At 44.1% G+C, this 26,006-nt stretch overlaps 1 protein-coding gene and 1 long non-coding RNA gene across 2 annotated transcripts; both read right to left on the reverse strand.

Moving 5' to 3' along the window:
* Positions 1 to 3,865: 3,865 nt before the first annotated feature.
* Positions 3,866 to 6,832, reverse strand: LOC121868606. Its single transcript, XR_006089431.1, has 2 exons — positions 6,760 to 6,832; positions 3,866 to 4,040 (listed from the first exon to the last, which is right to left on the reverse strand). It is a non-coding gene; the product is annotated as an uncharacterized LOC121868606 (long non-coding RNA).
* An 886-nt stretch (positions 6,833 to 7,718) lies between these two features.
* On the reverse strand, positions 7,719 to 25,528 carry LOC121868502 (KH domain-containing, RNA-binding, signal transduction-associated protein 2-like; the record flags this gene model as incomplete). The annotated part of the gene is made up of 5 exons (XM_042369167.1): positions 25,399 to 25,528; positions 11,961 to 12,077; positions 11,353 to 11,499; positions 10,372 to 10,669; positions 7,719 to 7,858 (listed from the first exon to the last, which is right to left on the reverse strand). Coding segments are annotated over exons 1-5 (777 nt in total), but the record flags the coding sequence as incomplete, so codon positions are not given.
* Between the last annotated feature and the right edge of the window lie 478 nt (positions 25,529 to 26,006).

The following is a 26,006-nucleotide window of genomic DNA, read 5'->3' on the forward strand; positions in this document are numbered from 1 at the left end:
AGTACCGGTAGCCGTCAACCAGTTCTAGACAGTACTGGCAGCCGTAAACCAGTTCTAGACAGTACTGGTAGCCGTCAACCAATTCTAGACAGTACTGGCAGCCGTCAACCAGTTCTAGACAGTACTGGTAGCCGTCAACCAGTTTTAGAAAGTACTGGTAGCCGTTAACCAGTTCTAGACAGTACTGGTAGCTGTCAACTAGTTCGAGACAGTACTGGTAGCCGTCAACCAGTTCGAGACAGTACTGGTAGCCGTCAACCAGTTCTAGACAGTACTGGTAGCCGTCAACCAGTTCTAGACAGTACTGGTAGCCGTCAACCAGTTCTAGACAGTACTGGTAGCCGTCAACCAGTTCTAGACAGTACTGGTAGCCGTCAACCAGTTCTAGACAGTACTGGTAGCCGTCAACCAGTTCTAGACAGCCGTTAATTGGTTGTATCGCCTTTTCCGTTTTATTTGATTAACTTTGACAACCAGTTTAAAAAATGGAAAAAATCAGAAACTAATTATTTCGGCCATTAAAATTAGAGGGAATTTTTGATGACAGAATTTTAATTAGATTTTATCCAACAGATATGAAAAAAAATCAGAGACTACCTTTTGTCCAAGAGATTAAAAAAAAAGAAATAGGAAATAACGTTTTATCCAACAGATTAAAAAACTAAAATAAAATAGAATAAAAAAAAAGAAAAAACAGAAAGAAAAACTAACAGGAAGTAAAGTACTGTCAACAGATTACCCCAAAAATATAACAGGAAATACAGTTTTGTCCAACAGATAAAAAAAAGTAAAAAAAAAAAGAAAAAATCTTTTGAAATCCAGAACTTATTTTATATTTTTTTGTCCAACAGGTTAACAGAAAAACCCTTTTAGAATACAAAAGCCACCAACAAGTACATATTATTTTGTGTTAAAAGCCCGACTGAGCATAAGAAAAAAAAATTAAAATAAACCTTACAATTTATTACATATTCTTGAGATACTTAAGGAGTCAAGTCATGATAAACAGACAGACTGCATTAGCGTCTTTGATCTATATATTATACAAATTCAGTTTTATCTTTTTCCTTCTCTATTTTTTGTTTGAAATCACAGGAAAAGTTAAGTGAATGACTAATTAGTTTGTTTTGGTGTAGTTAATATGTAATTGTTATTACTGATTAGGGATTAAGTCATCCTGTTATGTCTCTTAACATCTGGTTTTTCTGTCATTTCAAGCAAAATTTTCGAAAAAAAGAAAATATCACTTATATTACATTATGGCTTATATCTTTTAATGCACAGATAGAATCAGCCAATCACGAGCTCGCTTATGTAAAACAACAAACACACATTGGCTTTAAGCAGCCAATGAGGAAGTTGCCATAAATATTGAAGTCTTTGTATTTTAATTAGTCAAAATATTTTTGGTTACAAAGTTTCAGTACAATTAAAAATACTTCACATTATCCAACCAACCAAAATTTATGTCTCAGTCGCGAGTTCTGATTGGTTGGTTCTGGCCTGTGGTAAACTTGAGCTGTTCTTTTTTATTTCAATTTCACGGTAAACTTAGCGTTTTATTTTTATTTTTTGAAATCCGTATTACAACTACAGTACTTAACCTTAAGCAAAACATATTGAGGCTTGACACACACACCTGCACGGCAAATATCCTACAGTGCAAACTACTAATAATACGTATTTGATCATATGAATAACCTCATTTTTTGTGATTTATGGTTTTGATACCATGTATGTATGTATACCATGTATGTATGTATACCCCCTCGTACATGTATGTCCCTGTACTGACCCGCATCATACAACTCGGTGATCAATACACTCACACAATATATACATATATATATATATATATATATATATATATATATATATATATATATATATATATATATATATATATATATATATATATATAATCACCAGTGCTGTGAGCACACCCCACTGTTCACGTTGTGTTGTGTCCTCTGGTTACAACATATTCATATTTTCAATCGACCGTTTAATTTATTTGTCACAAATCTTGTAAAAATACAAACACACACACATATAGTATTGTCTACCCTCACCAAGCTTCGGCTACACCACAACACCGAGCATTATAGTGCCGTGTCGTGAGCCCACAACACTCGGGAGACTTGGAAAATACGGTATTTTTTGTTAAAGTCTTTGACAGAACAAACATTATGATGGTTTAGCCAAGAAGGCTAAATGACCTTTTTCTTAAGTTCGAATTATCCCCGAAGCGTAACAAGGGTTAGAAACTTGTAATTGGGGAGAACTACTTTGTGACTAGTTAGGATGAAGCCCCTTTATACTGAATACATAGAAAATTATGACTTGTTTAGTTAGATTCTCAATTAGGTACTTATAGAAATTAAAATATACTCTCTAAGTCATTTATTTTAATAACTTTATCTCAGAGATCCACAGCAGAGACTCTTTAGTCTCTGTCTGTCTGTATATCAATCATCTGCAAATGAACTCTAGGTACCTGAGTAACTTGTTTAAGTGAATATAAGGGCAGTCGAGACCTCCTAAACCAGAAAAGATTGTTTTGACAACTGCAATTTTAGATTCATCCTGTAGAAGGTTAGAACTCCTACTGTAGAATGTAAGGACGCGTACTGTAGAAGGGAAGGTTGCTCCCACTGCAGTGTGCAGAGGCAGCTCTGATAATATCCCCTTGAAAGGTTAGGGTCCAGTGGTCCCGAGTCCTCAAAGACGCCAATCTAGCCAATATAATTTGGATCCATAAGATTTAAGTCCATTAGACTTGGGTCTGGTCCATTAGACTTGGGTCTGGTCCATTAGACTTGGGTCTGGTCCATTAGACTTGGGTCTGGTCCATTAGACTTGGGTCTGGTCCATTAGACTTAGGTCGGGTTTATTAGACTTGGGTCTATTGGAATTGAGGTTCACTACACTTGGGTCAGATTATCGTACTAGGCGTCATCTATAAATAAAACTTTCCATTTTAGGGACCCATCGGCCTTAAGACCCACCATTATTCACTTAAAAATAGTATTCAGTTACCTTAAATGCAACAGAGGCAATCTGAGTGTACAATGGAACGAATTCTATTTGATGGAAATATTCCTCACAAGACTAGAACGTTACGTGTCTCAATTACAGTCTACAGCTTGATCAAAGAAAACGAGGAAGCTTTAATGATGATGATGATACATAAATAGCCTACGTTAGGGTTTGGCTAATGCAAGAGCAGGCAAAGCTTTGTAAAAGGTTCAGTAAATAAGAAGTATTCATTCTCAAGCCGAGTTCATTGACGAATTGATTGATCTGTGTTTTCTATTTTGTTCAGTCTTGGGTCACTGGTTCAATTTCTACGTCTTTATAAGTAAGTAAATATTATCAAATGCTTCAATTATATGTTTTAGCGAGCGAACAGTTACATAAATTGTATCTATTAAAGGATAAAACTAAATATGTATTTCAATCAGATCCTTTCATTTTTTCTTCTTTTTTTTTTTTACAATCATGAGGTACACAGTTTATGCCAGTATTACACGTCGATATCATCATAGTCACCCTCTTCAAAACCAAAAACATCTCCATTTCACAGAAAACGGGAACTTCTCTCATTGAAAGCTCCCCCATAGTACAGTACAGTATATAAATAATATGTTTCAGGGATATCGTTGTTTTATTTTACAACAATCCGCCACCTTGCACTCTTGTAGGAGTTCGTTTTTTTGTGTTTTTTGTTACGTTTTTAAAGAGGATCTGACGCAGTGAACGAAGGGTTTCTCCCCTGTACCTATGACGTGGACATTGGGAGCAGCAGATGAAACTTGGTGGACCCGTTCAACCACCCACAAAGAAAAATGAAGAGGTCCACTACCTTTGCGCGCGCAGCTCCTTCATCCCTCCCTCACGACGGCTCCTGGAGGTTGAGGACCCTTGATGGTGGTGGTGGTGTGTTTAGGTTGAGGAGGGCACGCGAGGGTAAGGGTCGTGACGGAACCTTGCTCGCTCCCCTGGACTGCTGACCTTCAGAGCTCCGCCACCGCCGCGTCCTGTAGGTGTAAGAATACCGTGATATTCCTGAAGAACCAGAGGGACTTACTTGAAGACTTGTAAGAAGGCCGTAAGGTTCCTGAAGAATAGGGAACCTACACAAAGATTCGGAAGAGGAAGTATACCTGCTGAATAAACAGAGGAACCTATAAGGAAACACCTGTAACAGGAATGTAAAATGTCCGAAGAGGTTACAGACTTTACCTGAAGACCTACCGAGGGCCAAGACGTTTAGAATCGTAAGGTAAACAACATCAAATTACTGGAGGGTATAAAAGGACGCTTCTGTTTGTGGCAGAGAATCAATATAAGTTGAACAGTACTCAAAGGCTGCGATAACGATGTTGTAGGGAACATGAGTAAGTTAGTTGTGTTTTCAGTATCTCCGGTTAGGAAGAACATTGAACATATGAACCATTAAGAATGCTCTGATTACTGCTATCACTGTTTGTACTGTTACTGCTACGGATAACAGTACTGTTTATTTAATTTTCATAATTCAAAATTCAATTGATGCCGCTGTTACTACAACTTTTACAGCTACAGTTGCCGTTACTTGTACTTCTACTACTAACGTTTGACGAAATTCAGAATTACAAAAGTAAAGGAGAGAAATTCATGGTTTCAACATTGCCGAAGGCACTTTATACATGGACGCCACCCCAGGTTATTGAAAATAATGTTATCAAGAATTGAAACGATAAATTTATGAACTCGGTAACATAAACTAAGACGTACCCAGGAGCGGTCTGTGGGTCAGACCATGTCCCAGGTGAGTCTAGTGCTGCTAAAATAAAACAAAGTTGGATTACACTAAATGGAATGAGAGAAGTTAAATACAGACACAGGGAGAGAATATGAAAATGAACCCCAGAACAGTTTTAAGAATTGTTAACATGAATGGAACTAAAGTGAAATGAATTCAAAGAAACGAGTAGGAGTTAAGTCACCGCACTGAAGGGGTTAAGTCACTATACTTAAGGGGTTAATCACCAACTGCAGGGGATAAATCATTGTACTGAAGGGTTAAGTTAAGATATTTAAGGCCTAAAGTCATTGTACTCAACAGGTTAAATCACTCTACTGATGGGGTTAAGTCGAAATAACGGGTTAAGCAACTGTACTCAAGGGGTTGAATTACCAGACTCAAGGGTTAAGTCACCAGACTCAAGGGTTAAGTCACCAGACTCAAGGGTTAAGTCACCAGACTCAAGGGTTAACTTATTGTACTAAAGGGGTTAAGGTAGGTCGACATTACAGTAGCAGTGTTGTTGATAATGTTATGTTGCTTATATTATCCAACACGACGTACTGTACATGGAGAGCGACTTTCATTTAGAAGCGTTACTACTACTACTACCTACTACTACTACTACTACTACTACTACTACTACTACTACTACTACTACTACTACTACTACTGTTAATGCTTCTTTTAGAATTATGACCTCCAACCTCCCCTTATAACCACACCTAACTATCCTAATGCAAAAGTTAACAACCCTAGCTGAGTTAGTTATGCCACATATATACGTGTGTTGGCATTCCGTGACTGCTGCCTCATAGTGCGTGTATGTGACTGTTGTTGGTTTAAGGGCCAAAGATCTTGTTCCCCTGAGACACAGCAAAGCAGACCTGAGCAAAGAGAAAGATAGGCGACACTTCAACCAGGTCACGACGTAACTTCTGTGCTGCTGCTTCTGTTCTGACAACACCCCAGCATAGATGCACCTAGCACTACGTCCCATCTCTCCACCATGTTATGAACACCCGAGGAGTGATGCTGCCTTGGTCCACGTTATGGATTCCCTTGTCTTATTCTCTGTTCGCTTCGTTCTCATTTCTCCTGTGTACGCCTCGAGAGTCAGGTCACGGTGACATATGGCCAGGGAGTCGAATATCCTGATATCAAAGAAGGCTCGCTGTCCCCGCACCTACTGTAGAATCATCGAGCACTGACATCTACTACTACTACTTCTACTACTGCTGCTACTACTACTACTACTACTACTACTACTACTTCCACACTGACAACACGAATTCTCACAACATATTAAAATTATATCATGCCATTCCCTCTAAAAAACACGGCTAATATTAATTTACTAACTAGATTTCTTAAATTAGATTAAAATTACCATTACCATACTGACATAATAAGCGGCAGACGGAGCCTTAGATAAATATGTTAAATGGTTTAATTTGATTTACACTCTGAAGTAAAATTAGGCAGAGGACATCGGTGGAAAGTGTGTGTGTGTGTGTGTGTGTGTGTGTGTGTGTGTGTGTGTGTGTGTGTGTGTGTGTGTGTGTGTTGAACAGGATATCAATTTAGTGTATGTAAATGTATCAGACTAGATCTCTCTCTCTCTCTCTCTCTCTCTCTCTTTCTCTTCCGTTCTCATTCTCTTTCTCATTTTCTTCACTTTCTAATCATCTTTCTTTCTCACTCTCGCTTTCCCCCTTCCTCGTTTTCATTCTTCCTCTTCCTCTATCTCTCTTACTCACTCCGTCTGTGTCTGTCACTCACCCTCGCTGTCACTCACCTGTCACTCTGACCGTGTCTGTCACTCACCTGTCACAATAACCGTGTGTCTCTCTGTCATGCTGACCGTCTGTCACTCACCTGTCACTCTAAACGTATCGCTGTCACTCACCTGTCATTCTGTCCGTGTCTCTCTCTGTCACTTACTTGTCACTCGAGTCCCTGTCACTCACCTGTCACGTCGTCAGGGCCTCCTTCAGACAGTGGCAGCTCCGTCAGGTGATCATACAAGCCGTACCTGAGGAGACGTACACGGACAATTAGCCTATGTACGTACTAGATGAATATACGTACATGAGACCAATGTATGCCCATGTAGATATTTACACTTACATAAAGTTGTACATACCAGTATACTGTATATGTACGTAAAGGAAATACTTACATGAGCATATTGTATACATTGGTAGAATCACACATGAGGAATTAACTTACATGGGGACAGGGTGTACATAACGAAATACGTACACGAACCAATTTTGTACGTACATGATGGAAATACTTACAGGAAGACAGGATGTACACAATGGCAATACGTATACATGGAAACACGCACATGAAGAGAGCAATGATGTAGATACGTACACGAAATATTATAATTCCAGATATACACATAATAAAATATATAAAATACTTACATGGAGAGAATGTAAAATAATTGTAAAAAAAACGTACATGAGATTAAGGTTCATGTGCGTATATAATAGTCATTGGGGTTGAGGCTACATACATAAGGACAGTCATACCGTCCACAGGTACAGAGATGATGGCCTAATTAGTTTGCTCAGGTGTGGACTATAGTGTATCAGGGAGAGAGAGAGAGAGAGAGAGAGAGAGAGAGAGAGAGAGAGAGAGAGAGTCTGTTTCTTCCCTGTAAAAATATTCCCCCTATTCCTGACATCTCCCCAACGAAGATAAACACGACAGGTCACCCCCCCCTTCACCCCCTTGAAATCGTCTCCCATCTCCCACACAGCATCCTCCCCACAATAACTATCTCCCCTTCTCCCTCTCTTCTTCTCTCCCCTTCTCCCTCTCTTCTTCTCTCCCCTTCTCCCTCTCTTCTTCTCTCCCCCTCTCCCTCTCTCCTTCTCTCCTCCTCTCTCCTCTCTTCTTCTCATTCTCTCTTCCTCTTCTCTTCTTGGCTCGCCCTCGTCAGTAGGGAGAGCACGGATCGCCTGCTTCCTCCACCGCCTCCTGCTGCTGTACCGCCTCGACCCTTCACCATCTCGCCCTTTCCTGAAGAAGGCCCAGACGGTGGAGAGTGAGGGACTGTGGGAGGAAAAGAACTGTATGAATCCTGGCTCCTGCAGAAGGCGTAGAAAGAGGAGGATGGAAGGTGATCACAATGCGTCATTACTACAGCAAGTGTACAGTAGAGGCTGGGGGAGAGTGAGGGAGTGTGTGAAGGAAGGTGAGGGTGTGTGAAGGAGGGTGAGGGTGTGTGAAGGAGGGTGAGGGTGTGTGAAGGAGGTGAGGGGTGTGAAGGAGGGTGGAGGGCAAAGGAGGGTGAGGTGAAGGAGGCAGGTGAGAGCATGAAGGCTGAGGTTAGAGAGGGTGTGTATGAGGGTGAAGGAGGGAGGGGAAGGAGGGAGGGGTGAAGGAAGGTTAGGTGTGTGAAGGAGGGTGAGGGGTGTGGTTGAGGGAGGGTGTGTGTGAAGGAGGGTGGGGAGGGGTGTGTGAAGGTGAGGGTGTGTGAAGGAGGGGAGGTGTGAAGGAGGGTGAGGGTGTGTGTGAAGGAGGGTGAGGGTGTGTGAAGGAGGGTGAGGTGTGTGGGAAGGAGGGTGAGGTGTGTGAAGGAGGAGGAGGGGTGTGTGAAGGAGGGTGAGGTGGGGAAGGAGGGTGAGGGTGTGAAGGAGGTGAGGTGTGTGTGTGAAGGAGGGGGTGAGGGTGTGGGGAAGGGGAGGGAGAGGGTGTGAAGGAGGTGAGGTGTGTGAAGGAGGGGAGGTGTGTGAAGGAGGTGAGGGTGTGTAAGGAAGGTTAGGGGGTGAAGGAGGGTGAGGGGGTGTGTGAAGGAGGGTGAGGGTGTGTGTGAAGGAGTGAGGGTGTGTGTGTGAAGGAGGGTGAGGGTGTGTGAAGGAGGGTGAGGGTGTGTGAAGGCGTGAGGGTGCTTGTGAAGGAGAGTGACGTTGAGTGTCATATTTAAAATGACAAGATCCAAACGACTATAACCTAACCTAACCAACCCGTTACAGCTGGGTGAACTGGGAGCGCCCGGGAGTCAAACCACCGACCCAGGGAACAGAAGCGAGCACTGTATCCACTCTACTATACACGGAGCCAGTACTAACGCAGTAAAGGTAACACAGTATGGCTGGCAAGTTATTGTACACAAGGGGTAAATTCACTTTATGGGGTCATTTTTGTTGTTAGTTTATTGTCCCCCTGAGGTAAATTTATAGTGATTTAGTGGTAACTGTTCTGTAAAAGATGAAATATTCCCTAAGTGACCATACAATTTTTTAAACCTACTTTTGTAAAAAGATATATATATATATATATATATATATATATATATATATATATATATATATATATATATATATATATATATATATATATATATATATATATATATATATATATATATATCAAATCAGCTATAACGAGGTTATTATAACATCCTGTACTGTACTGTACTGTACTGTACTGTACTGTACTGTACTGTGCTGTACTGTACTGGATTGTATAGCATTTTATATGGAGATACATTCCTAACAACATTATTTGTTACCTTAGACCAGGGGTCACCAAGCTTTTTTCACAGTGGGCCGGATAACTGAAAGAATGACGAGCGCGGGCCGCATAATCATTCTGTTCAATACTTGCAAGCCAGAACGAAAGCCATGGAAACCATGGTAACGTCAGAGCGTAGGCGGAGCTACCACGGCGGGCCTGATGAACTGACGTCGCAGGCCGGATCCGGCCCGCGGGCCGTAGTTTGGTGACCCCTGCCTTAGACTGATACACGATGGCTAAATTTGGCAACTTATACATTAAGACAATTGATTAATGAATACGCAGTGGCTATTAAGCGGTCACGGGTTGAATAACTTGGTAGTCTTCGAAGCCGGAACGGCTACACAGACAGTCAGGCTATTCAGCCGTGAGGCCCACTTTTCTGTCCTGTCCTGCCCAGATATGTCAATACTCAGCTTCACCTATGACCCACATGGTGATAATCCTGTTGTTAGTTAAATTTTATTGATGTTTTATATAAAATTCCTACATTATTTATATTATTTATGTTAGGCACCAAAATTGGTGTACAATCACAAAGATCTATCTCTACTTGAGGTGATCAATGAACTTCAGAATGAACACTGCGGCTCCTGTTGTCTCGGTAGGGTTGTCAAAATCCTTCGTCCGTTGTGTCATATTGTCCAACACAATTTTGTATAGATAGTTTTTTGAGTGACTGTGCAGTACATACAAGCAATAGTATATTCCTTTGCCAATAAACACACAGTAACAATAGCACAGTAATAGTAAAACTAGAAACTATCTACTTCTCTGGTGCAATTCGTAAAAATCTCGCGGGAAACTAGCGCCTACTGAGAGAAAATCTGATGGACAACAAGTAAGAAAAATTGACAACAATGCAATCACCATAGCAACCGTTGCTAAGGGAGGTGTCGTGGAATTGCAAGGCATGACATAAATAACGTTACTCAAAAGCAAACAGTAACATCTCTCAGCACAGATAACGTCACACGACACGTAACTCACAAATTACATGTCACTCACAAACCACAACATCACTCAGAAAATACAACGTCACTTACCACACGTCAGGAGGGCAGCCTGGGCCCTGTTGAGTCCCCGAAGGGCTGGGTGAGGGGATGCCAGAGTGAGCCCCGAGGCCCTTACTGTACCCCCACCACGCCCCCCGGCCACTCCCACGCCTGGAGGAGGGGGCGACCCGGAGGACTGGGGGGAGCAGGATCCTTCCTCTGAGCCGCAGGTGGTACCGTTATTGTTGTTGTTGTTGGAGGTGCCGTTGTTGGCGAGGGAGGAGGAGTTGTGGCCCACTAGTAGCTGCATCTCCCTCATCTGGCCCTGGCGGATCTCGTCATTGTAATCCTGTGGGAGATGAGACACAGCTGAGGTATACAAGACTACACTTACACCTCTCCTGTCACTTAGGTACACATAACTACTGTACACTCACAGCCCTCCTCCCCCCCTCCCCCCTACCATCCCTGCTGGCCGTGCCCTAGGGTTGTCGAGGGCGGCACTACAGTCAACAGGTTGGGTGTATTCCGCCCACGTTATTGTGTTTCTCAGTGGTTCTTGTTGAAGTGGAAATAAAACGAGTAAAATTACGACACCAAATAATTGAGAGGAGAGAATAATGAGCCAGAGAAGATCTAATAAAATTATTATAGAAATATTAAAAAATACTAAAATATATATTTTTAAATGTAAAACAAAATAAGACTTTAAACATTAAAATTAAAATGGTGAAAATTACTTAAAACACCAAAACAAAATAACAAAAAACAAGTTAAGAAAACAATAATACAGTAATACAAATACGGAAAAAATGACTATTAGTGTAAAAAAATCGCCTAGAAGAATAATTATTGAAACAACAACAAACAAGGACTTGTAGGCTGATAAATATTCAGAAGCCAATAAATATATAACAAATGATTAAGTAAGTAGTGGGTGGCCTCTCAGCCCTAACCCAGCCTAAATAATTAACCTAAATAACAAGAGAAAAAAGAACTCCAGAGAAAACGGGACGCGGGTTGAGCACTCACCGGCACCAGGTATCGGCGTATCTCAGTAAGGGCGTAAGCAATGCGGGCATGGGCTTCTGCAGGAGGTGCCACAGCGGTGACTTCTACGTGTAGGTCCTCACTAAGGTGAGTGAACTTAGGATCACCTGACACACGCAGCTCCTCCTCCTGTAGGAATCAGAGGTCAAGTGTCAATACAGATAGGTCAATGTTGAGTGGTCAATAGGTCAAAGGTCAGGCTGGAGAGAGGCTAGAACAAGTAGTCAAAAGGTAAAAATTTTGAGTTAATTATTGGTGGACAAGCAAACTTTATATAAAATACCGGTCAACACATCATAATAACAACAACAATCAGCCAAAACACACGACAGGAACATAATATATTTCTGCCATAAAAGGTTCAGTAAACCATAGTTATTACAGTATAAGATCTTAAGCACGTGAGGAAACATTGTCCAGCTGTGAATCATCTTTAACTGTGATATTTACTTATAACTAACAATAAGTTGCTTCCGTGAGACTTGTTCAACGTGTTCTCTCAGTGTGTCAGTGTACCATGTGTCAGTGTGTAACATTTAGTACATATAGAGCTGACTGACGCAACAGGTAACCTGGGGTTCCTGACTGACCTTCTGCTTGTCTCTCATAGATCCTCGCCCCAGGATGGCCATCTTGGTCATGGTCTCCTCCTGTAGCCGCTTGAGGGAGTTTCCCTTCGGCCCCAGCAGCTTACCCACGAAGTTAAACTGTTGACGAGAAGAAAGAAAATGTGATAAGGTTATGTTAGTGATTTTAGAAAACGGGATATGATCAATGGGGAGACGATTGTGATAAAAATGGTCTCCAGACTTAACGGGACCAAACCTAACCTAACCCAACCTAATCATTTAAGACTGGTTAGGCTTAACCTATCCCAACATAATCCCACCCAACCGACCCAACCCAAAGCAAAATCTGATGTAAACATACCCTCTTGTGCTCCTCCTCCAGGTGAGGATGAGGAGGAGGAGGAGGAGGAGATGTGGTGGTGTAAGTGAGAGTGAGTGGAAAGAAGAGGAGGAGGAGTTATTAACTTACGGACAAAATCTCTCTCTCTCTCTCTCTCTCTCTCTCTCTCTCTCTTTTTAATAATTTGCTATTTAGTTGCAAATTCGTAGACATTGGCATGGTGGTTCATGAATACATACACGACCTGCAGCTATTTGTACCCCGGCCAGCCTCTCCCTAGTTAGTCCACCACAAAAATTCTTCACCACTTGAATATGTATTATGTGTCCAATGGCTCTTTACACCCCCCATGATGATACACAGTGACACGTGCGCACATAAACAGATGTACACACACACACACACACTAATATACATCTCAACACAGTGCATTAACTGCTGCCCTCGCCCCTGTACCACACTTACGTCACAGTACGGTCGCTGGAGGAATGTGTTTATTGGTATTATAATGTTTTAATAATGGATGATTTTAATCTGGGAGATTCTTTGTTGCGGAACGACATTCTAAAATGCAAAATTAATTAGTAACTGCAGTGAACGTGAACGGTCGACAATTTTTTTTTTACTTTTATTTTATTTTATTGAGACAATAATTTATACCAGAAAATAAAAATGAGATTATGAAAATTGGACGAAGGTGAAAAAAAAGGTTATAAATTTTTGGGTGTGTCGTGAAGCCCATGGAGGGTCTGCCTCACCCGACACACTCGCTGCGGCAGGAATGGTTCTGTCTGGTCCTTGTGCAGTACAGGTACAGATGCAAGTACAGGTAACTCCAACAGGTCATTTATACCCTGAACTAATAATAATGGTTGCCCCTCATGTAACGAGGATGGCCGGCCCTAGGGCCACCTAGGCGTGAATTTCTTTTAGGTGTAGAAGTTGTTGCCAACATAACAACCACACCCTGAGTTAACGAGCTGCATGACCCAGTGTCAAGGAATAGTCCGAGAAGACCGGATAACTCGCCAACTGCACTGGCTAACCATTACACCGGAATACGATCCGAAACTCAATTAACAACCAGGTTCCCAACTACTGCTGGGTAGATAGTGGCAAATGGAGTAAGGAAACTTGCCCATAGTTTCACCCTGCGTGGGGATCGACCCTGGGTTCACTCGCTTGCGAGGTGAGCATGCTGACCATTACACCACACTAACACTAGGTGGAGTTCCCTACCACACTGTTGTTGGTATATCATGTTATTCTCGATAGGTCAAAACATCCTGTTATAATTATCTTCAGAACTTAGTGAGAGACTACCTGGGTGATTATGTTGCTGCTCTCTCTCTCTCCATATCAGTTCAACACACCGTCTGTCTCTCTCATATAAACACCCCATAAACACTGGATAATAACACAAATATTATTAAAAAAGAAAAAAAAAACGGGTCCCACTATTTGGAAAACCTAGACTGTTCATTTTTACAAAGTTTTCGAGATTCAGTAGTAGGTTTCAAATAGTAGGTCTTAGTAGTAGGTCTCAGTAGTAGGTCTCAGTAGTAGGTCTCAGTAGTAGTAGGTTTCAGTCACTGCTTCGTCAGATACGTTCTCACTTCAGCAGTTAGGGGACAAAATTCACGTCAGGAACTCTTGGGAGATTCGACCTTTGGACCAGAGGTTTGTTTCATTGTCAATAAGCTGCGTTAGTAAGGACGGCAGGGCTTGTTCCGGGTGAGTGTGGTGGTATATTGAAGCAGCTGGGGAAGAAGAAAAGTTCTCTCAGTGGGGATGTTAGTTTGTCAGTAAGTCAGGTCATTCAGCAAGCCAGTGAGTCAGTTGGTTAAGTCAATAGGTCAGCTAGTGAGTCATTTGGTCTGTTGATAAGCCAGCTAGTGAGTCATTTGGTCTGTCAATACATCAGCAAGTGAGTCAGTCAATAAGTTAGTAAATCTTTCAGTCAGTAAATAAGTTAGTCAGTCAGCAGGTCAGTCACTCGGTCATTCAACGAGTCCGTCAGTTAGTCAGCTAGTATGGAAACCAGTCAGTCAGTTAATATGGGGCAGTCAATATGCCAGTCAGTCAATCAATCAGTCAATAAGTCAAGACAGTCACAGAGGGCAAGTCACAATCAATAGAGGATAATATTGACAGTTGATCCATGGATATTCTCTGACTGTCCCACCTGTCTGCTGTCTACTACCGTATAATAAGACGCCTGTCACCCTGATCCGTTCTTTTCTTTTTCCCAGTTATTTAAATCCTCTCGTGTCATTTCTTTGTTGTTGTTGTTGTTGTTGTTGTTGTTTGTTTTTTGTTTGTTGTTATTTGTTGTTGTTATTCGTCTCTCCTTCCTTCTTCTCTTCCCCTTTGCCTCTTCTCCCCTTTCCCCTCTCCCTCTACCCTCTCCTTTGCCCTTCTCTTCCTCCTCCTTCCCCCTTAACTTCCCTCTCTCTCATCCTCTCTCCCAGTCTCCTCTCCTCTTCCCTACTCCCCCTGGAGGTAAACAGCTTAAGATCCCTCTGGTTGAAGGTCTTGATCTCTCACTGACAACGTGTTCACAAATCTCTGACGTCCTGGGCAGAGAGTGGTGCCTAATAAGATCTCCAGAGGCGCTCACAACTTCTTCCCTGATTGGTCTGGTACTAGTGACGTATAAGATAACTTGTTCTACAATTGGTGTGACATAGGTGACGTATAAGATAACTTGTTCTATGATTGGTGTGTCATGAGTGACGTATAACTTGTTCTATGATTGGAGGGACATAAGTGACGTATAAGTAAATTGTTCTATGATTGGTGTGGCATGAGTGACGTACTAGATAAGTTGTTCTATGATTGGTGGCATAAATGACGTATAAGATAAGTTGTTCTATGATTGGTCTGGCATGAATGAAGTATAAGATAAATTGTTCTATGATTGGTCTGGCATTAATGACGTATAAGTACATTTGGTCTGAGATTGAGCACTCTGCCTTTACTTCCTCTCACGGTGTTTGGTCAAAGTTCATCTCTATAATCCACACTGAGCTGATTACAGGATTAACTAAGGATTAACACATCCAAACATTAATAACACCAAACACGTAAGTCAATCGGATACTAAGAGTTCACCTGATACACTCACACTCTCGTCACCGACTGACAGTGTTAAGAAATCATCAGATGTTCTTCCACGCCTCTAGGTTAGGTTAGGTTAGGTTAGGTTAGGTTAAGCCTCGTGGGAGATGAGGTAGGTTAAGTGTCCCAGCAGGTAGATTAAGTATCCCAGCAGGTAAATTAAGTGTCAACCAGGTAAATTAAGTGTTCCCAGGTAAATTAATGTCCAAGCGTAAGTGTCCAGCAGGTAGGGCATTCAGTGTCAGCAGGTAAATTAAGTGTCAAGCAGGTAGTTAGTGTTGCAGCAGGTAGATTAGGTGTCCCAGCAGGTAAATTAAGAATTGTTCCAGCAGGTAAATTAAGGTGTTCCAGCAGGTAGATTAAGTATCCCAGCAGGTAAATTAATATCAACGTCAATGCAGGAGATGAAGCCAAAGTCAGCCAATCAGGAGAAGCAACCCAAAGTCAGCCAATCAGGAGAAGCAACATGGAGGCGCCCAGATGAACCTGATATTTACACCTGTGTTCTTCTCAGTAGTTGATAATGTATATAAAGGTGACCAAGGAACGGAACATTACGATATATATTCTAACTTAATCCTGTGTTTTAATCCTAATCCTGTGTTTTTAATCCTGTTTTAATCCTAATCCTGTGTTTTAATCCTGATCCTGTGTTTTAATCACCACCACAAACCACCTTTTGGTCATATAAGTTATACGTACATATACACCGATTTAACAAAGTAACAATAACAACAATAATAACAACAATGACAACAACAATAATAGCAACAACAATGACAACAACAACAATGACAGCAGCAATAATAACAATAATAACAACAATGACAACAATCAATAATAGCAACAAACAATGACAACAACAACAATGACAGCATGCAGCAATAAATAACAACAATGACAAAACAATAATAGCAACAACAATAATAACAATAATAACAACAATGACAAACACAAAAATAGCAATAACAATAATAATAAGACCAACAATGAAAAACAACAACAAAATCAATAACAAACAAAAACAAAAATAACAAGACAAATTAGAAAACGACACAGAAAGAAAATGGATAAAACGAAATATAGAATAAGGATAAAATCAGAGAGAAGGAGCATGAGAGGAGGAGGAGGAGGAGCATGAGAGGAGGAGCATGAGAGGGAGGAGCGAGAGAGGAGGAGGCGTGAGAGGAGGAACATAGAGAGGAGGGAGCGTGAAGGAGAGGAGGGCGTGAGAGGAGCATGAGAGGAGGGCGTGAGAGAGGGAGGAGCGTGAGAGGAGGAGCGTGAGAGGGAGGAGTGAGGAGAGGGAGGGAGCGTGGGGAGAGGAGCATGAGAGGAGGAGCGTGAGAGGAGGAGCAGGGGGAGCATGAGAGGAGGGCATGAGAGAGAGGGAGCGTGAGAGAGGGAGGGAGCATGAGAGAGGACGTGAGAGAGGGAGGGCGTGAGAGAGAGGAGGAGCGTGAGAGAGGAGAAGATGAGAGGAGGAGCATGAGAGGAGGAGCGAGAGGAGGAGCGTGAGAGAGGAGGAGCATGAGAGAAGGGCGTGAGAGAGGGGAGGGAGTGAGAGAGGGGAGGGGAGGGGGAGAGGAGGAGGTGGGAGAGAGGGAGGGAGGGAGAGAGGAGGAGTGTGGAGAGAGAGGGAGCGTGAGAGAGGAGGGGAGTGAGAGAGGGGAGGAGTAAGGAGAGAGGGAGAGGGTGAGAGAGAGAAGGAGGGAGAGAGGGGAGGAGTATGAGAGAGAGGGGAGTGTGGGAGAGGAGGGAGTGTGGGAGAGAGAGGGGAGAAGGGAGAGAGGAGGGAGGTGAGAGAGGAGGAGTGGGAGAGAGAGGGGGGAGCATGAGAGAAGAGGAGGGAGAGGGAGGAGTGTGAGAGGAGGGAGGAGGAGAGAGGAGGAGTGTGAGAGAGGAGTGAGAGGAGAGGAGGAGGAGTGGAGAGAGGAGGAGCAAGGAGGAGGAGGAGTGTGGAGAGGAGGAGTGTGGGAGAGAGGAGGAGCATGTAGGGGAGAGGGGAGGGAGTGGGAGAGGAGGGGAGTGAGAGGGGAGAGAGGAGGGGAGGTGAGAGAGGGAGGAGTGGGAGAGAGGGGAGGGAGAAGGGAGAGAGGAGGGGAGTGTGGGGAGAGGAGGGAGGCATGGGAGAGAGGGGAGGGAGCGAGAGAGGAGGGGAGTGAGAGAGGGAGGGGAGAAGGAGAGAGGAGGGAGCGTGAGAGAGGAGGGGAGTGAGAGAGAGGAGTGAGAGAGGAGGGAGGAGGAGAGAGAGGAGGAGGTGGGAGAGGAGGAGAGAGAGGGAGCAGGAGAGAGCGTGGAGAGAGGAGGAGTAAGGAGAGAGGAGGAGTGGGAGAGAGGGAGGGAGAAGGAGAGAGGAGGAGTGGAGAGAGGGAGGGAGTGAGAGGAGGAGTATGAGAGAGGAGGGAGTGAGAGAGAGGAGCAGGAGAGAGAGGAGCATGAGAGAGGGGGAGCAAGGAGAGAGAGGGAGCGTGGAGAGAGGAGGGAGGGAGAGGAGGAGTGTGGGAGAGAGGAGGGGAGTGGGAGAGAGGAGGGAGTGGGAGAGAGGAGGAGGGGAGGAGAGAGGGAGGGAGAGAGGAGGGAGCATGGAGAGAGGAGGGAGTGCAGAGAGGAGGGAAGGAGAGAGAGTGTGGGAGAGAGGAGGGGGAGCGTGAGAGAGGGGAGGGAGCATGAGAGAGGAGGAGCGGGAGAGAGGAGGAGAAGGAGAGAGGAGGGAGGGGAGAGAGAGGAGCGGAGAGGGAGGAGAAGGAGAGGAGCGTGAGAGAGGAGGATATGGAGAGAGGAGGAGAGTGAGAGAGGAGGGAGTGGAGAGAGGGAGGGAGTGTGAGAGAGGAGGAGAAGGAGAGAGGAGGAGAGTGTGGAGAGAAGGAGGCGAGAGGAGGAGTGTGAGAGAGGAGGAGCATGGGGAGAGAGGAGGAGGCGAGAGAGGAGGAGTGTGGAGAGAGGAGGAGAAGGAGAGAGGAGGAGTGGGAGAGAGGAGGAGGCGAGAGAGGAGGAGCGTGAGAGAGGAGGGAGTGGGGAGAGGGGAGGAGATGAGAGAGAGGGAGTTGAGAGAGAGGGGAAGGAGAGAGAGGAGTGGAGAGAGGAGGGGAGGGAGAGAGGAGGAGTGTGAGAGAGGAGGAGTGTGGAGAGAGAGGAGCAGGAGAGAGGAGGGGAGGGGAGAGAGAGTGGAGAGAGGGAGTGTGAGAGAGAAGGGAGTGGAGAGAGGAGGGGAGCGGGAGAGGAGGAGCATGAGAGAGAGGAGTGTGTGAGAGAGGAGGGAGGGGAGAGAGGAGTGAGAGGAGGGAAGGGTGAGAGAGGAGGGGAGAAGGAGAGGGGAGGGAGTGGAGAGAGGAGGAGATGAGAGAGGAGGAGAAGGGAGAGAGGAGGAGTGTGGAGAGAGGAGGAGTGGGAGAGAGGGAGGGGGAGAGGGAGGGGAGTGGGAGAGAGAGGAGGAAAGGGAGAGAGGAGGAGTGGAGAGAGGAGAAGAGAGGGAGTGTGAGAGAGGAGGAGGGAGAGGGAGGAGCGTGAGAGAGAGGAGTGGAGAGAGGAGGAGGCAGAGGGGAGGGAGAGGAGAGAGAGAGAGGAGGAGCGAGAGAGGAGGAGTGGAGAGGGAGGAGTGTGGAGCAGAGAGGAGTAAGGAGAGAGAGGAGGAGAGAGAGGGGAGGAGGAGAGAGTAGGGAGCGAGAGAGGGGGGGAGGGGAGAGAGGAGGGAGTAGAGAGGAGGGGAGTGGAGAGAGAGGGAGTGTGGAGAGAGGGGAGAGGAGGGAGAGAGGAGGAGAGTGGGAGGGGAGTGTGGGAGAGGAGAGCGGGAGAGAGGAGGGAATGAGAGAGGAGAGTGTGAGAGAAGGGAGCATGAGAGAGGAGGAGGGAGAGAGAGGGAGTATGAGAGAGGAGGGAGTGAGAGAGGAGAAGGAGAGAGGAGGAGTGAGAGAGGAGGAGGAGAGAGGAGGGAGGTGGAGAGAGGAGGAGGAGAGGAGGAGTGGAGAGAGGAGGGAGAAGGAGGAGAGGAGGAGCAGGAGAGAGGAGGAGCGTGAGAGAGGAGGGAGGAGAGAGGAGGGGAGGGGAGAGAGAGGGGAGTGGAGAGAGGAGGGGTGAGAGGAGGAGCGTGAGAGAGGGGAGGGAGCGTGAGAGAGGAGGAGCAGGAGAGGAGGAGCGTGAGAGAGGAGGAGCATGGAGAGAGGAGCGTGAGAGAGGAGGATTGGAGAGAGAGGAGCATGAGAGAGGAGGAGCGTGAGAGAGGAGGAGCGGGAGAGGAGGAGTGTGAGAGGAGGAGCGTGAGAAAGACCATGAGAAAGGAGGAAGGGTGGAGGAGTAAGCATAGGGAGGAGAAAGGGAGAGGGGAGGGAGAGAGAAGATGAGGTTGGGAGTGGGAGAAAAGAAAGGGAGAGGAGAGGAAGAAAAAGAAAGTAGTGAGAGAGAGAGAGAGAGAGGAGAGAGAGAGAGAGAGAGAGAGAGAGAGAGAGAGAGAGAGAGAGAGAGAGAGAGAGAGAGAATATGAGAGGAGGCAGAGGGCAGTAGAAAGAGGCATACGTGAGAGTGAGCCTCAAAGAGAGTGAGAGGGAGAGATTGGGAGTAAGGCTGGGAGAGTGAGAGGGTGGGAGAGGGACAGGTCACAGCTCACCTAACTGCTACAGAGTCTCACCCACGTATTACCATGTTGATTCTCTCTCATATTGTCTTTCCAAAGAATATAAGATTTTGCCTAGAACACACACACACACACACACACACACACACACACACACACACACACACACAAAGTAAATACAAACACTATTACGCATAAACATACACGCAAACACCCATCACATAAACAAACGCCTTTAAAGAAAAACCCATACAAACATGCTTTAATAAACAAACACTCCTACAGTATACAGACCCCCCCTCCCCCCCCACAACAAACACAAGGCTAAAACTCCAATTCTTTGTTATATATTTCTTGGATCCATAGACGAGAGAATCCCCTAGCTACCAGATGCTCTTACGTCTCTGAAGCTTGAGCCTAAGAGGATCGAATACTAAAGTCAGGGGAATTGAATCGTACCAGTAAGCTTGCTGTGGGTTCACGGCAAAAGCGCTACGATCGGATTATTTCTCTGATGATTCTGTGTTTACATTTTTATCTGATGGATTCTTTGAGGATTTCTGAATGGATGTGAGAGGATTAAGAGAGTCATATATTTTGTTTACGAACGCTGTATGAAGAGAGAGAGAGAGAGAGAGATGTCTTGCACAAAATGTCAAGACGTCCTCCACCCTCAGACAGCTCCTCCTCTGGTACGACAATCACCTGGGTCTTCATGCCTTGATCCTCCAGGCTGTGAACGCTCACTTACGCCATCATGTAACAACGACTTTAATCTAACATGACTGTGTTTTCTAATCCCTCAGCAACCTTTTTCTACAACTCAACGTGTGTGTGTGTGTGTGTGTGTGTGTGTGTGTGTGTGTGTGTGTGTGTGTGTGTGCTTACCTAATCTAAAAAGGCCCTAATACTAACAGGTCTTAATCTAGCCTAACTCTGGTGACTATGGACCGTGGGTGCGAACCAGTGACCTTTAGGAAGGGAAGTAAGCTCTCTATCCTCTAGGCCACCGTACCAGAGGGATTACATCACCGCCATGAAGAAATTACGAGCCAACATGTTATTAATCCACAAAATACACTGTCGGTGGTGATTTATCAGGATTCTACCTCCTTAATCCCCCACACAATTGGTTGGAGGATGTAATGGCAACACGTTGTAATTCCGGCAGTAAATCCTCAATCTCATTGTTTGTTCCGGAGGTCAAAAATCCCAGACCCGGATTTTTATGTGTTTGAGAAAGGTCGTGTTTATGGTGGAGAGAGAGAGAGAGAGAGAGGAGAGAGAGAGAGAGAGAGAGAGAGAGAGAGAGAGAGACTTCTGTTTTGGTATAAAAACAATTCCATCACTAGACAATATCCAATTCCTAAATAAAAATAAATAAATATAAATTAATTCCACCTGGCCAGATTTATATTAAAAGATGAATAAATCCATTCAACTCTCTTCCATTACTATAAATTGAATATTAAATGCGTCAACTGGGAGGGAGGAGGAGCTTGAGAATTAAGTCATATATATCACCGAAAAAAAAAATATATATAAGAGATATTTATATACAGCGAAAGTATAGTAAAGTAGAGTATAAACAACATACCCACGGAAGAAAATTAGTCTACGCCGCAGGAGAAAGCCTTTAAGAGGTTATGGAAAGACATTGAGACAGACGGATGGTTGGTCTCTGTAGCTATGATATTAGAACTTGTCTTTGGTATATGTTAGAGGGGTATTCATGAGAAATATGAACACCTTATCACACATAGTTCTTCCGGGAGAGTGTGGACAAACATAAACACAAACAGACAGTAACATAAAGAGATAGGTATTTCCTCACCACTGCGGATGATGACATAAGTGATACATAATATTTATTGGGTACTAGAGGCGACCCTTCTAGCGAGGTCAGTCAGAGATAAGTCAGTTTAGGCCGGTCCCAGTCAATTAGTTCGGAGAGGAATGGTCATATTAGTGGATGCCAGCTTAGTTCAAGGCCAGTCACATCAGCTTGGGACCAGTCGGATCAGCTTAGGTTATGACCAGTCGGATCAACTTAAATTTAGATCAGTCAGTTCAGTTTAAATTTCTCAACCACTACAGCTTAAGTCTGAACCAGTCAGATCAGCTTAGAGACACCCATCAGGTAGTGAGCGAGTTGAAATCTGATTAGGTCGCTGTAGGTGGACTCTAGAGGCGCCTAATACAGTGACACAACACCTCAGTGACACAGCACCTCCTACCCAGTGCTTCCCTCAGACCCTCTTCCACAACCCTCCCCGCAACCTCTCCAAAACCTCCTTCAGAACCTCCCCTACACCTCTCCCCAGAACCTTCCCACAAGCCTCCCCACAGAACCTCCCCTACACCTCTCCCCAGAACCTCCCCTACACCTCTCCCCAGAACCTCCCCTACACCTCTCCCCAGAACCTCCCCTACACCTCTCCCCAGAACCTTCCCACAACCTCCCCACAGAACCTCCTCCTCCATTGGATTCCTTCCGCTTCCAAATTTGATTATGACCCGCCTGGTCTTGCCCCCCAAGATATGAATAACACATCCACAACACCACACGCACAGTAGGGCCTCTTGTCACGGCCCCCACCCCCTAGTCACCCCCCAGAACAGCCCCTAGTCACCCCCAGAACACTCCCTGGTCAACCCCAGAACACCCCTAGTCACCTCAGAACACCCCCTAGTCACCCCCCAGAACACCCCCTATTCACCCCAGAACACCCCCTAGTCACCCCAGACATACCGGAGTGACCCTCACATCAGATGCCGTTAGATCAAAGTGGCAGTGATCGGTCACCTGGCATCAGCACTGGCACCTCTCTCTCCCAATCACCATTTACATATCACGGGTTTATACGGTTGCCCAGACCTATGTATGTATGTATGTATGTATGTATGTAGATATGTATGTATGTGTGTGTGTAGGGGTGTAAGGACAGGGCCATCCGGTAGGTTAGGTCACCCTTACCTTCCTACTAAATTTCAGCTCTTGATCTTCAAAACTGTGGACCGACCTGTAGGTGGTGGGTCGCGGTCAGCCTCTGCAGAGCCTTTTATATTAGGCCTCTTTGACACGGGTAGATGCTAACTTTACCCCCTTTAAAGATAAAATGAAATGCCACCTCTCCTGTATATAAGAGTGTGTATGTGTGTATTAACGTGTATTTGTGTATATTTATGTATGTTAATGTTGTGTAGTTATCTTATGTGAATCATCTTGTCATAGTGTAGGGCTCATCATGCGTGTTGCTGGGTTACGAGTATCTCTCTCTCTCTCTCTCTCTTTATGGCGTTTACCTCATCCAAGAAAACGACGACAGGTGATGGGGTAAACTTATAAAAAGATGATATGTGAGGGAGGACTATGAAGAAAACGACATTAGATGAGGGGGAGACTAAAGAAAACGGCAGTAGATGAGGGGAGGACTATGAAGAAAACGACATTAGATGAGGGGAGGACTATAAAGAAAACGGCAGTAGATGAGGGGGAGACTAAAGAAAACGACATTAGATGAGGGGAGGACTATGAAGAAAACGACATTAGATGAGGGGAGGACTATAAAGAAAACGGCAGTAGATGAGGGGGAGACTAAAGAAAACGGCAGTAGATGAGGGGGAGACTAAAGAAAACGGCATTAGATGAGGGGGAGACTAAAGAAAACGGCATTAGATGAGGGGGAGACTAAAGAAAACGGCAGTAGATGAGGGGGAGACTAAAGAAAACGGCATTAGATGAGGGGGAGACTAAAGAAAACGGCATTAGATGAGGGGGAGACTAAAGAAAACGGCAGTAGATGAGGGGAGGACTATAAAGAAAATGGGAATTGGGGGACGTCAATAAAGAAAACGGGAGTAGATGAGAGGAGGACTTAGATAATAACATGAGTGGTGTATCCGACTTACGGATGGATCAAAAGAATCATAATCGTGAATAATCTGGAACATTCACTGGCGTTTTGTATGCTTTAAACATTTACTCTACAAATACTGTGCTGATGAATATGTAGTTGTGATGATAAACTATGAATATATGCATGTACACACACACAGACACACACACACACACACACACAACACAAATACACACACAAAGTATCTGTTGTTGTCTCTTATCAAATTTATGTGTACAATTTGGCCGTTTCGAACACATCTGCATATAAAACAAAATGTATGTATGTATGTATGTATGTATGTATGTATGTATGTATGTATAGATTTCCTCTCCATAAAGTTTTGCTCAGAGTAATGAATAAACACAATTATCCCTGCAATAATACCCATCATGAATCACATCTACACCTAACCTAACCTAACCTAACCTTACTTAAATTTAACATAACCACGGAACTTTAACTTAGATCAAATAAACCGAATTTAACCTAATCTCCAGTAATTTAACCTTAACCATGTAATCGCACCTTAGTATTATATAAAAAAAAACTACACCACAGATACAAGCATATAGACAGCCAGCCAGGGTCACGTTATTAAGCCAGAATTAACTGAGATCAAAGTAAACAAAGAGACATGCTTCCAACTCCCTTCCAAGAGGTCGTAGTAGACATGAACAGGGTACTCAGACAGTTAACTAAGTCTCCAAGTACTTATAATTCTTCCCTGGAGAGCATCACATAACATCCTCTCAGATCATATCAGTGTACAGTCCCCTTCACTAGTGCGTTTACAGGGGTGGCTCGTCAGGTTTTGTACAGTGTGGCAGCGCTGTGTTTGCTTACATTTGACAGAAGGTAACTCGTTATAGTAAACACAGTATGGAATAAAATTAAAACAATATTAAAACAAATATCTCAAAGGTAATGATTTGTGGAATGTTTATATGACGAGCTCCTGTAAACGCACTAGTGAAGGGGACTGTACAGTGTGTGTATAAACAACAAACACACACAAAGCTAAGAAGTGTTTACCTGCCACTAAAAGAGTTATAGACAATAATTTGTGGTGACGGTAAGACGCTATCACAACCACACTCCAATTTGCCACACTTAATGTATCCCAATCAGCAGAAACTTTACGTAACCAAACTTAACTTAATTTAACTTAATGTAACCTGACTTATTTTAAACTACCCTAACTTAATGTAACCTGATTTAACTTAACCTAACTTCACGTAACCTAACCTAACTTCACGTAACCTAACCTAACTTCACGTAACCTACCCTAACTTACCTTAATCTAACTTAACGTAACCTACCTTAATTTAATCTAACCTAACTTAAAGTAACCTAACTTAATTTAACCAAACCTAACTTTATCCAACTTAACGTAACTTAATGTAACCTAACCAAACTCAACCTAACTTCAGGTAACCTAACTTAATTTAACCTAAACTAACCTAACCTACCTTAACGTGGGGGGGAAGTGGGGGGGGGGGGAGGGGGTAATTCAACGCCTCTCCTTACCTTTGGGTGATCACGAACGGGCACCAGAACACGGACGGTCAGCTTAATGGCCTTGTCCTTAGTCACGTCCGCCATCTTCCTCTCTTCCACTTTACCCCCGGAGGTACGGACGCCATTCTGGAGCCTCTCAATCTCTGGGGAGGGAGAGAGACACGGAGTTATTATATCTGGGGTGATGGAGAGAGAGAGAGAGAGAGAGAGAGAGAGAGAGAGATAGAAATTACCTCCAAGTAGAAATAAAAAAATAAAATAACAATATTTCTTTACCATAGGATATTCACTGGAAATTTATCTCTGCTTTGGGAAATGAAGAAATTGTATACGAATTTCCGAGACAGACTTTAGACGGGAGAAATATCTATACATGCCTTGACCACACCAGAGGAAGATATGACTTTGTGTTTGTGGTAAGCTATCATAAACAAAGCTGGTGAGTCAGTTAACCAGTAGGTAAATGAGTCTTTTTGACAGCCATTTAGACAGTCGTTTAGTCACGTAGTTAGCCATTCAGTTAGTCAGTTAGCCAATTATTCAGTCAATCTCTCCGTCATTCCCTCAGTTAACCAGTCAGTCAGTCATTGGGTTAATCAGTCATTTAAACAGTTAAT

The sequence above is a fragment of the Homarus americanus genome, unplaced genomic scaffold (genome assembly GCF_018991925.1).
Source record: "Homarus americanus isolate GMGI-L3 unplaced genomic scaffold, GMGI_Hamer_2.0 scaffold59495, whole genome shotgun sequence".
NCBI lineage: Eukaryota > Metazoa > Arthropoda > Malacostraca > Decapoda > Nephropidae > Homarus > Homarus americanus.